Raw genomic sequence first — 12,982 nt, forward strand, 5'->3', positions numbered from 1 at the left:
TTACAGGCGTGAGCCACCATGCCCGGTCTCATATCTATTTCTTAATGCATCTGGTAGGCCTTCCAGGAACACAGTAAGTAGTGTACATGACTAAATCTAACTTCAATGAGAATACTCCTAGAAGTAGAGCATCAATAATGCTTGTTGTGGGAGTTTTGGGGGTACAGGTTTTCTTTATAATACTTAATAGACATCACAGTATTTAAGTTTTGAATTGCTGCTGGACTTCCCACATTCATGTCACTTTAATGTAAAATGAATTTTCCAATACACTATTCAGTGTAAAATCTGCTGAACGTTTTGCTAAATCCAAGGCATTCATAGAGAACTTTAATGGGTATGAATTCTCTGGTGTCTAATGTGATGTGACTTTTGGCTGAAAGCTTTCCCACATTCACTACACTGATAAGGTTTTTCGCCAGTATGGATTCTCATATGCAGAGCAAGAGTTGAGAACTGAGAAAAGGCTTTCCCACATTCATTACAACCGTAGGGTTTCTCACCTGTATGGCTTCTCATATGCACAGTAAGAGATGAGCTTTGACAGAAGGCTTTCCCACAGACCTTACACTCATAAGGCTTATCACCCGTATGAATTCTTACATGTACAATAAGTGATGTGATTCGAGAGAAGGCTTTTCCACATTTATTACATTCATAGGGTTTCTCTCCTGTATGAATATTGTGATGTTTAATGAGGTATTGCTTCTGCCTGAAGATTGTTCCACATTCATTACATTTGTAGGGTTTCTCTCCAATATGAATTTTCTCATGCTCAGTGAGATTTGATTTGCCACTGAAGGCTTTCCCACATTCCTTACATGTATAAGGTTTCTCTCCTGTGTGGCTTCTCTGGTGTCTAATGAGGCTTGACTTCTGAATGAAAGCTTTCCCACACCCTTTACATTCATAAGGTTTCTCTCCGGTATGGATTCTCTGATGTATAATAAGGTTTTCCTTCTGGCTAAAAGCTTTTCCACACTCACTACACTTAAAGGGCTTCTTTCCAGTGTGGATGTTCTGATGTTTAATGAGGTATTGCTTCTGGCTGAAGGCTCTTCCACACTGATTACATTCAAATGGTTTTTCTCCAGTATGAATTTTCTCATGCTCAGTGAGATACGCTCTGCTGTTAAACGCTTTGCCACATTCCTTACATGCATAGGGTTTGGTTCCTGTATGATTTTTCTGGTGTCTGATGAGGGTTGGCATCTGAATAGAAACTTTTCCACATTCATAAGGTTTCTCTCCAGTATGATGTTTCTGATGAGAAAGGAAGTTTTCCTTCTGGCTGAAGGCTTTTCCACATTTATTACATTTATATGCTTTCTTCCCTGTGTGACTTCTGAGGTGCAGGGTAAGGGATGAGACTCGAGAGAACACTTTACCACATTCAGTGCATTCATGAGATTTCTCTCCAGTATGCATTTTCTTATGTTCTAGGAAGTTTTGCTTCAGGCTAAAGGTTTTTCTACATTCATTACATTCATAAGGTTTCTCTCCACTATGAATTTGATCATGCTGAAGGAGATCTGATTCATGCTGAAGACTTTCCAACATTCCTTTCATGAATGTGAATTTAATCAGATTTCCCTAGTACCAAATAAGATGTAATAAGGATGAAAGTTTTCCCACATTCACTAAATTCATATGGTGTGTTTTTGATATTAATTCTCAGGTATCTAACAAAGTTAAATTTATGAATAAAGATTTTTCTCACATTGATTACCCTGAGATGAGATGATTACAAAAAGGGATAAAATAGAACATCTCTTTATATTCTTGATGGTTCTTATAGAACTTCTCTCATATTTAAGTATAAATTGTGTATAAGTTATGTTTCAAACTCTTTTAAACTGAGTCCCATACACAGAAGGGTAGTCTTGAATAATCAAAGACTGTGTTCAGAGGAAATACGTTTCCTAAATTTTTCCTCAGTCTGTATTTTCAGAAAAAGATGAGACTTAACTTACAAGTCTTTCATGTTGCGTCTTTATCTCTTTATAAACTTCCCAGGCTTCTTCTAAAAGGAATTACAAAAAAAATCATCATTGAAAAAAATAATACATACATAATATATAGTGCTTGGCATGTAAAAAGCATTCAATAAATTAGGTTATCACTGTCATCAACATAACATCACTAACACCTGTGAAGTTTCCCATTATTAATATAATTTCAGAAATGTGTTATTGTAAAATAGATTCTTTATCCAAGCCTAGTCTCTCAGTATAAAGTTCAAATACAAATGACGTTCCTAGGTATGTATAATTTTAACTGCTTTTAAATGTAACCCAGCCCACTTCCTAAATCAGTAAAATGGGAGAAAACAAGTCCAGGTGTGGTGGTTCACACCTATAATCCCAGCACTTCTGAAGCATGAGGCAGGAAAATTGCTTGAGGCCAGGAGTTTGAGAATAGCCTGGGTAAAAGAGTGAGACTCCTGTCTCCATAAAAAATTTAAAAACTAGCCTGTAGTCCTCCTGTAGTCCTCAGGAGGTTAAGGTGGGCAGATTCCTTGAGCCCAGGATTTAAAGACTGCAATAAGCTATGATTGTGCCACGGCCTGAGTGACAGAGCAAGACTTGGTCTTGGTCTTTAAAACGTAAATAGGTGAGAAACAGGAGGAAAGGACAAATACTTAAAAGACTGAGAGAGCCTAGGAAGACAGGGCATAAATAAAATGAACAGGAAAGTTTAAATAAGGTGCTTGTTTCTATGTCTTCCTAAAACATCATTAAAATGACAGTAAAACAGTGAAGAGGGGCACATACTTACAAGAACAAAAAGGTTAAGAAGACATCAGTGGACAAAAAGTATTACGAGGGCAAGAGATAGTGGCTCATTCCTGTAATCCCAGCACTTTGGGAGGCCAAGGCAGGAGGATTATTTGAGGCCATGAGTTTGAGATCAGCCTAAGCAGCACAGTGAGGCCTTATCTCTACAAAAATTTAAAAAATTAGGCAGGTATGGTAGCAGACACCTGTAGTCTTAGTTACCTGGGAGGTTCAAGCAGGAGGATCGCTTGAGCCCAGGAGTCTGAGGCTGCAGGATGCTATGATCATGCCACAGCAATCCAGACTAGGTGACAGAGTATGACCTTGTCTCTTAAAAAAAAGTCTTAGGAAATTTTGGAAAGAAAGCAAATAGAGAACTGTAAATTAACAGCAGAACTGAGTGGTTTAAAGAAAAGCCAGCAGATGTAGGTGCCCCTACACACGTTTGTAACACAGATATTAACAGATAGGCTCTATCAACAGAGAGATTGGGCAAGAGTGGAAGGCAGGGCTTATAAAATGACTGTGAAAGGACCAGGTAATGACTGAACTCTCCTAGCTGGACAGAAATATGAAGTTTATCATCCACACAAAACCAAGCAGCTCCAAATTTAGTGATGACCAAAGTAGATGAGAGCATCATAGTAAGAAGAGAAGAATGAATAAAATTTATACATGTAATAGAGTCTCTTCTGTTAGATTCCGAGAATGCTGGTGGTTGCTAGGTATCAGATGATGGAAGAATTGTTTACTGAAAAAAATGAGAAGACCATGAGAACACCTACAGATACTAACATTTGGAATCATCGAAAGCAACACATCTGTATTAGTGATTGCTGCACAGTGAAAACGAGCATTTCACAAGCCCCACTTATGTACAAATTAATGTAGAGCTAAAGATCAGAAAACATTTGATGAAAGCCCTAACATAAAAGCTAGATCAAACAAAATACAAGGCAAAGAGCAGAAAAACTCACACATATAACATTACAATTAATATCTTGGAAAGCTAGGAGATTACTATTATCACTGTGATGAAATATTAAGTGTTCTATAAAGAAATGTTTTAGAAATAAACAATATGATATTGATCTTACAAATTCAATATGTTGCGAGAAAGTCAGTCTAGAAAATCTCCTAGAATAAAAAAAGGAAGACTGGAAGAAGAAAGGGAGAAAGAAAGAGTGTAATGATTGGAACATTAGTGGGTTACTGGAAGAATCCAGAAGGCTCAACATTTACTAAAGCAGTTCCAAAGAAAGTATGAAGAAAAATGAATGTAGGACATTTTCAAAGAACTAATAAAGAACACTTCCCAGAATTATAAATCATGAGTCTACATACTTAACAGGCCCACAGAGTACAAAGAACATTCCATTTAAAAAGATCCCAACTTGGCCAACATGGTAAAACCCTGTCTCTACTAAAAATATAAAAAATTAGCTGGGCATGGTGGCAGGCACCTGTAATCCCAGCTACTCAGGAGGCTGACGCAGGGGAATCACTGGAACCTGGGAGGCGAAGGTTGCAGTGAGCTGAGATTGCACCACTGCATTCCAGCCTGGGGACAGAGTGAGACTCTGTCTCAAAAAAAATTTTTTTAAATAAATAAATGAAATAAAATAAATAAAGAAGAAGAAGAAGAAAAAAAATAGAGCTCTTGCTCCCTTAAGCCCAAGGTGTAGATGGCTTAGTATGCGAATTTTACTAAACTTTGATTAGATAATGGTATTATTATTTATGTTTTCCAATTACTTTTTTAAAATTTATGAAAATTGGTATTATGCATAATAGATCATCACTTATGCTACTATATTCCAAACAACCCCAAAAAGTTAAAAATTACAACTTCTTTGTAATTAAAACCCTATCTCCTTCATACATACTTATCAGAATTGAATTTTTAACACTGTAAATGACAATGCTGAACTGAACTAGAAAATGTCATCAGAATACCAAGTAAAATGGTTATTTCAACATTTATCTCATGTTTAAAAAATATTTTTTGGCCTCTGTGTGCCCGCGGAGTAGCCATCATGAGCAAAGCTCACCCTCCCGAGTTGAAAAAATTTATGGAAAAGAAGTTATCACTGAAATTAAATGGTGGCAGACATGTCCAAGGAATACTGCGGAGATTTGATCCCTTTATGAATCTTGTGATAGCTGAATGTGTGGAGATGGCGACTAGCGGACAACAGAACAATATTGGAATGGTGGTAATACGAGGAAATAGTATCATCATGTTAGAAGCCTTGGAACGAGTATAAATAATGGCTGTTTAGCGGAGAAACCCATGTCCTCTCTCCATAGGGCCTGTTCTATGATGTAAAAATTAGGTCATGTACATTTTTCATATTAGACTTTTTGCTAAATAAACTTTTGTAATAGTCAAAAAATATTTTTTAATATTTTATTTAATATTTAAAAAATATTCTCAGAATCTAAGAAAATTAAATATTCTCATGTTTAAAAAATATTTTCAGGTGGAGTGGCACATGTCTGTAATCCCAGCACTCGGGGAAGATGAGGCAGGCAGATCATTTAAGGTCAGGAGTTCAAGACCAGCCGCGCCAACATGGTGAAATGCCGTCTCTACTAAAAATAGAAAAATTAGCCAAGCATGGTGGCAGGCACCTGTAAATTGCAGCTACCTGGGAGGCTGAGACAGGAGAACTGCTTGAACTTGGGAGGCACAGGTTGCAGTGAGCCAAGATTGTGCCACTGCACTCCAGCGTGAGTGAGAGAGCAAGATTGTCTCAAAAAATAAAACAAAAAGTACTTTCAAAATGTAATCAAAATGCTCTAATGGCAAGCAAACTCTTAATTATATTCTGTGTAAATACTGACTTGTTAAAACAAGGGTTGGCAAACTAAGAGTTTTACATGGTCACGTTTATTTATTTTCTTCTCCATGACTACTTTCACAGTGTAACGCTTGAGTTGAGTAGCTGCAATGGAGATCCTATAACCTATAAAGACTTAAATATTTACTACCTGGCTCTTTATAGAAAAAGTTTCCTGAACTCCTGTCCTAGAGGAGCAATTCCTCCATCTTCTATCTGGCTGACACCAGGATGCATTGTTGATCCAGCTCCAACCACAACCAGATAATAAAGAGAGAACCTGCGAGGAATCCACATCCTTCAGGGACCACAAACACCAAAGTTAGCATGCTAATCTGGACTACTCACCACGTATGACCAAGAAACCCATTCCTGCATTCCTTAATCTGGTACATTTTGAGGTTTATTATAGGCACTTAGCTTTACCGTGATAAGCGCACTTCTTAGTCTGTGTCATTGCTTTACATATCATGAATCTGAGATGCCTAACAAATATTAATCACCAGCTTGGACCTCTCTCCTCAGTAACTGATTCAAATATCCAACTGACTACTCAACATTTCCACTTGGATATCTAATAGTGATCTAACGTACCCTGCCCTATTCAAGCTTTTGCTTCAGGCCCAAACCAATTCCTCTCAAATTCTTCTCATCTCTTTAAATAGCAATCTCATTCTTCTCATTGCTCAAACAACACTTTTCTTTCTGTCAGATTACACTCTTTATGGCCGGGCGTGGTGGCTCAAGCCTGTAATCCCAGCACTTTGGGAGGCCGAGGCGGGTGGATCATGAGGTCAAGAGATCGAGACCATCCTGGTCAACATGGTGAAACCCCGTCTCTACTAAAAATACAAAAAATTAGCTGGGCATGGTGGCGCGTGCCTGTAATCCCAGCTACTCAGGAGGCTGAGGCAGGAGAATTGCCTGAACCCAGGAGGCGGAGGTTGCGGTGAGCCGAGATCGCGCCATTGCACTCCAGCCTGGGTAACAAGAGCGAAACTCCGTCTCAAAAAAAAAAAAAAAAAAAAAAGATTACACTCTTTACAACCTTGTAACTTACTGGCTGTTTTGGACAATCCTCACTGTGACCACCAAGGTCTAAGCCACATGTCTTCCTGGATTATTTAACAGCCTCCATACCAGTCTTACTAACTCTTTACAATTCTCAACACAGCAGCCACAGCAATCTTCTCACAGTCAAATCATGTCACTGCTGTACCTGAGAGCCTTTTTGTGTACTCATAAAGACAATCAGCTGGGCACAGTGCCTCACACCTGTAATACCAACACTTTGGGAGGCTGAGTTGGGTGGATCATCTGAGGTCAGGAATTGAGACCAGCCTGACCAACATGGTGAAACCTCATCTCTACTAAAAATACAAAAATTAGCCAGGCGTGGTGGCACATGCCTATAGTCCCAGTTACTCAAGGCTGAGGCAGGAGTATTGCTTGAACCGGGAGGCAGAAGTTGTAGTGAGCCAAGATCGCACCACTGCACTCCAGCCTGGGCAACACAGCGAGACTCTAAAAAACAACAAGAAAAATAAAACACAAACATTTAGAAGCATACAGCAGACACTGCTAACAGTGGCTATTTCTGGGAAACAGGGAACTGAAGGCCAGGAATGAAGAGACATACCCAATTATTTTAATTTTCTATCAAGCATACATATTAAACTTTGATAATAATAGTATTATTTCTTTTTAAAATTAACAGGGAAATGAACTAATAGGAAATCAGCACTAATTCCCAAGCCTGCAATATTGTTAAAAAGCAGGAGGTAACATAGTGTTGGACTATGATGGCTGGGGGTAGGAAGACAACAGAAAATAAGAGTAAGAAAGCAAAATTCAATTCTGAGGAATATAACAATGGAAGGAGGAAGAATGCTAGAAAGTTAAATTGTAAAGAAAAGCATCTACTTGCTAGTTTTTGAAATATTTTTTTATTGATACATAATAGTTGCACATAGAATGATTACGTTTTAAAGAAAGAACTTACATGCCAGTTTTTGAAAGCTAACAGATCTATGAAGGACTGAATGCTTAAGGAAATGCGTCTAGGCATACAGGGAAAAGTGAAAAATGGAAAGTATTAGTGAAAGGAAGAAAAGTGAAATTGAGGCCGTAAAAAATCATAAAATTGATGCTGTAAATGATGTAGAGTGACTGGCATCCAGAATAGAGTTTAGAAGAGCAATCAGTCCTCTAGAATCTGATAAAAGGGATGTATAGATTCAGGGAGAAAGAAGGTCAGGAAGAAGGTCTGGAAATGTCATTTAGGTATCTAAAGAATTCCCAGCAATAGTCACTCTAAAAGACAAAGGCTCAAAAAGACAAACAAAAAAACTCAGAGGCTGCAAACTCTCATTGAATAACTATAATAAGCCTTTAATCCCATTCATACCTGCCAGGTTCTCGCTTACTCACATAAAGAGTACCTTCTTTACATTTCTTTCTCAATCATCCATTGCTGTTCTTGTTTTAAGTGCTGACTTTAAACTTGCGAACTGAAATATGACACTGGACGTGGATGTTATGGTTGGGGAACAAAGCAGCATCCCAGAATTCCGGCAGAGCCCTTAGAGCTGTTAGAGGTTTTGCAGCTCCTGCGGATGTACAAGGAAGCAGGCCTGTGAAAAAGAACAAAGTAATGATGACTCTTTGGCTTTGACCTACATGTGAGCAAATGGAAAAAAGAGTATTTGTACATAGCATCTCAGGCCAGACCCATTATGCTATTCAAAAGCTCTACACATTTCAATGGCTGGGCATGGTAGCTCACACCTGTAATCTCAGCACTTTGGGAGGCTGAGGCAAGCGGATCACCTGAGGTCAGGAGTCTGAGACCAGCCTGGACAATGTGGTAAAACCTCGTTTAGTCTCTACTAAAAATACAAAAATTAGCCAGGCGTGGTGATGGGCACCTGTAATCCCAGCTACTCGGGAGGCTGAGGCAGGAGAATCATTTGAAACCAGGAGGCAGAGGTTTCAGTGAGCCAAGGTCAAGCCACTGCACTCCAGCCTAAGAGACAGAGGGAGACTGTGCCTCAGAGAAGGAAAAAAAAAAAGCTCTACACATTTCAAAAATGAGAGACAGATGGGACCTTATTATGGGATTTACAGAGAAACTATGAGAGACTAAGATGCCAGAGTTATCCACACTCACAACCTGTACAGGTTCATTTGAGCAGGTGTCACTTGTGACCTTGCTCCTGATTCAAGCCACATTTTTGAATATCATTTTCCCCATAACAAGACTTTTCTCATAAATATGAAGTAATCAATCTTGAGTAATATGGAAAAAATACAGGAAGTTATTCTGATGTTATTTATAAGTCAGAGCTCTAAAAAAATTTAGAGGACTAATATTTTACTTAGGTTAACCAGGAGAAGTTAAATATAGTAAGTGTCCTATAATAATAGTCTTCTCTTGATATCACAGGGGATTGGTTCCAGGATCACTGTAGATACCAAAATTTTGCAGATGCTCATTTAAAGTATATGAGGCCAGGTGCAGTGGCTCACACCTGTAATACCTGAACTTTTGGAGGCTGAGGTGGGCAGACCACCTGAGATCAGGAGTTCGAAACCAGCCTGGACAATAAGGTGAAACCCCATCTCTACTAAAAATACAAAAATTAGCTGGGCATGATGGCACGCATCTGTACCCCTGCTACTTGGGAGGCTGAGGCAGAAGACTCGCTTGAACCTGGGAGGTGGAGGCTGCAGTGGGCAGAGATTGCTCTACTGTACTTCAGCCTGGGTGACAGTGAGACTCCATCTCAAAAAAATAAAAATAAAGTATACGGAAGTATATATATAACCTATGCACATCCTCCCATATACTTTAAGTCATCTCCAGATTATTTATAATACCTAATACAATGTAAATGCCTTGCAAATAGTTGTTATACTGTATTGTTTAGGGAATCATGACAAGAAAAAAAAGTCTGTACATGTTCAGTACAGACATAACCATTGCAAGCTTAACAACATTTCTGATTCATGGTTTGTTCAATCCATGGAGGCAGAACCTACATATACATAGCGCTGACTGTATGCTCTTTCACTGATTCAGCAAACGTATACATTTGTGATTATGTGTACTGATAATGCTTGGTTAACAATTTGTAATGGGATATGATAAATGAAAGGCTCAAACTTACTCAGAAGCTTTCTCTAAGATGTAAGAGCCTTAGAACCTGGCTAGACAGTGCTATGAATTGCTGAAACAGGTAAAGAGGGGAAATAGATGGAGGCAGAGTGCAGGAAGAAGGAGCTATCAGTACGACATTTTATTTTATTTTATTTTTTGAGACGGAGTTTTGCTCTTGTTACCCAGGCTGGAGTGCAATGGCGCGATCTTGGGTCACCGCAACCTCTGCCTCCTGGGTTCAGGCAATTCTCCTGCCTCAGCCTCCTGAGTAGCTGGGATTATAGGCACACGCCAGCATGCCCAGCTGATTTTTTGTATTTTTAGTAGAGACGGGGTTTCACCGTGTTGACCAAGATGGTCTTGATCTCTTGACCTCGTGATCCACTCGCCTCATCCTCCCAAAGTGCTGGGATTACAGGCGTGAGCCACCGCGCCCGGCCCTCAGTTTGACATTTTAAACATAAAGGGCTTGAAGTTCCTATGCAACTTCCAGGTGGACTGCACACTGGGCAGTTGGAATAATAAGGATCAGGTGCTCAGGACAAGCCTGCGATAGAAAGAGACATTTATTAGTCATCTGTGTCAGATGAAGCCATGGCAGTGAAATGTTGTGGCCGATAGGAGTACTTACAGGTGAAAAGACGATCAAGGCCAGAAACTTAGAAACACCAATAGTTAAGAAAAAAGCAGAAACTAAGTCCTGTCTTCTTTGTATCTTTTACTTTTTTTGTATATTTCAAAACCTGTTACTTTACTTTTTTATTTTATTGAAACATATGTTAAGCATGAGCGTGACAAGATACTTGAAGACAGAATACTTGTATCTTTGTACATAGAAGAAAAAAATTTCCCCTATATTTACAAAAGGCTGGGAAAACCTGATTAAATTAGAAGTCAGATTGCTGCCCTCCTAGACGAATTAGGGAGTTTCTTGACCTCTGCGCTAAAGGCAGGACAATTAGCTTTCCAATTCTGTGCTGTCTGCACTAGTGGAAACTACCTCTTAAAGATATTCATTAGTTTAGGGTTTCTCTAAGCAACCGCACCAAAGTTTCTCCAAAGTATTAAGAAAAGTCAATGCCTACTGGGTGTACAGGAATCCAGTAACAAGTTTTTCGGAAATCTTTCCTCTTTAAAAAAATAATGGAAAGGTAACGCTGATTTTGTTTTCTACTCCACAACAGGTCTGCTTTTACATAAAAATCACGTTTAAAATTACTTACCCGCTCAATTCCTTAGCCTTTTCCCTTTCCTATTTTCCAGAAAACGCATCCTTATAATTTTAGAAATAAGAAAAGTGAGGCTTAGAGGTTACTACCTACAAAGCCATCCGTCCATCCTCACAAACTTGGAACCAGTTTCTTACTAACTCTGTAACCCTCACCTCCGCCTCACACCCTCGGTCACCCCACCCGCTTCCTACTGTACGCCTGCCCCAGTCACACAAGCTCTGATCACCGCACATCACAGGAGACGATTCCTCCCCTTCACATTCCCCAGCCCCGTCGCAGGCACAGCAAATCCTCCCATTCACCGTCCCTGGCCCGTTACAGCGTCCAGAAAGCCGAGTCCCACAGAGCCGAAACCCAACTCACCAGCAGACAAAGACCACCATGGCGAGCCGGAGAGTCGGCGCCTGCGCACTCCTTCGGTGGGCAGCGCTCCCAGAGGTCCCCTGGGCTCGGTCAGGCCCGGGCTCAGAACCGGACGTTGGTCCGTCCACCGTGCCACTCTTTTGAGGGTGGACTACAATTCCCAGAAGGTTCAGCGGTTTGAGTCAGCTTTTCGCGCGAAGTTTCTTTCCTTTGCCAGAGCTTGTGGGGATTGTCTTCCTGGCAGGAGGGAAAGGCCGAGTCTTAGTTTACGCTACCCCTGGGAGAGGGTAGTGTTGTGTCGCAAGTGTTAAGATCAGCTTAAAGATGCTGTGTGGACTTCATGTAGGAGCCATGGTGCGATACTAAGCCAGGAACCCCAGGAGACTCTCAGGCACGGTTCGGGAATGAGGGTAACAATGCTTTTGGCTGGGCTCAAACGGGGTGCCATCTTGCTCATCGCGGGCGTGGCGCTGAACTACATTTCCCAGAAGGTACCGGGCCCTCGGCCCCTGCCCCCGTGACGCCCGCGGCTCTGTGGAGAAGTGCACGAGACTTAGGTGCTCGGCTCTGAGTAGGTCGATTTGGAGACTACTGAGTCCGTAGGAGGCTGGAGGTGAAGCGTCTAGAACCGGGTGCGGGGGTTGAGACTGAGTATTAAGTCTCTTCAGGCGGAACGGGCCGAGGAAGGGCGGTTGTGAAATTGTAATTTTTGTGACAGTATATTCTGGCACTGTGTATGTGTTATTGTGACTATGTATGACACCGTGTGTGCGGATGTGGGGAGGATTCTGCGGGTATCCCGTGAGTCCCTGTGTTAGGACTGTTAATGTGTGACTGTGTAACTGTGTGTGAGGGTGTGGTTTGCTGTGACTGCCTGCCCGCGGTGGGTGTGTGATTGTGACTCTGTGACCAATATGTTCGTCTGTGTGCAGATAGAGGGAGCTTTGTACTTGTGTGCTTGTGACTCTGTGTCCCTGTGTGGGAGCATGGAGGGTGAGTGCTTTTGACTTTGTGTCCAGTGGCGGGTATGTGAGTGAAGCACTGTGTGTGCCTGGAGTTGAGACTCTGTGTCTGACCAAATGTCACACGAAGTCATATGTGAGAGCAGAAAATAGCTCAGTCCCGTGATAGTAAAGGACAGTTTTCTATGACACTGAGTTTGAATTGGTAGCCACAGTTTTCTGAAAGCCCTTCCGTGGCAGGGGGAGGGGAACGCAGAGTAAACTCCTGGAGTTGTCATTTGGGCCCCAGGGGAGGTGTATTGTCTCCTTTCCCGTTTCTGCCCTCCAAGAGAGGTTCCCCAGAGGAGAGGAAATAATGATTCTGATATCTAAAAGCCATGTTTAAGGTGCCTTGAAGTTGTCTCTATTTTTCCAAGACGTGATTTTTTTTTCCTTAGCAAATGCCCAAAAGGATTTATCTGGTAACTTGGAATCTTCTGTTTCTCTTTGGAAATATCTTCCTAATTTTCTCTTATTAATGTAGTAAATGGTTCAGTTCATCTTGTATGCACAGTTTGGTTTTTCCTATATACTCCTATATACATATATAGATATATATGCATATACATACAAATATATACACTTGTATATGCACATATCGACATGT

General features: G+C 40.6%; 2 protein-coding genes across 5 annotated transcripts; one reads left to right on the forward strand and one right to left on the reverse strand.

The window, feature by feature from the left end:
- Positions 1-9: 9 nt before the first annotated feature.
- On the reverse strand, positions 10-11,825 carry ZNF260 (zinc finger protein 260). 4 transcript variants are annotated; one of them, XM_017506504.2, is made up of 3 exons: positions 11,375-11,825; positions 8,051-8,253; positions 10-2,023 (listed from the first exon to the last, which is right to left on the reverse strand). In XM_017506504.2, the coding sequence occupies exon 3, from the start codon at positions 1,567-1,569 to the stop codon at positions 331-333; it is 1,239 nt and encodes a 412-aa protein (XP_017361993.1). In that variant the 5' UTR covers positions 1,570-2,023; positions 8,051-8,253; positions 11,375-11,825; the 3' UTR covers positions 10-330. The 4 variants fall into 4 exon arrangements, 3 of the variants coding, with proteins under 3 accessions (XP_017361993.1, XP_017361992.1, XP_017361994.1); XM_017506503.2 differs by having other exon boundaries at positions 8,028-8,253; XR_005196581.1 differs by lacking the exon at positions 10-2,023 and adding an exon at positions 6,428-6,462 and having other exon boundaries at positions 8,028-8,253.
- Positions 4,649-5,109, forward strand: LOC119467951 (small nuclear ribonucleoprotein G-like). The gene has a single exon (XM_037730617.1). The coding sequence runs from the start codon at positions 4,742-4,744 to the stop codon at positions 5,042-5,044; it is 303 nt and encodes a 100-aa protein (XP_037586545.1). The 5' UTR covers positions 4,649-4,741; the 3' UTR covers positions 5,045-5,109.
- Positions 11,826-12,982: the final 1,157 nt, after the last annotated feature.

Source organism: Cebus imitator, unplaced genomic scaffold (assembly GCF_001604975.1).
Source record: "Cebus imitator isolate Cc_AM_T3 unplaced genomic scaffold, Cebus_imitator-1.0 Scaffold356, whole genome shotgun sequence".
Taxonomy (NCBI): domain Eukaryota; kingdom Metazoa; phylum Chordata; class Mammalia; order Primates; family Cebidae; genus Cebus; species Cebus imitator.

What these genes read in the sequence shown, in the direction of transcription:
- ZNF260 (XM_017506504.2), bottom strand. Translation starts at nt 1,569, where the DNA reads ATGAAAGGAATGTTGGAAAGTCTTCAGCATGAATCAGATCTCCTTCAG.
- LOC119467951 (XM_037730617.1), top strand. Translation starts at nt 4,742, where the DNA reads ATGGTTATTTCAACATTTATCTCATGTTTAAAAAATATTTTTTGGCCT.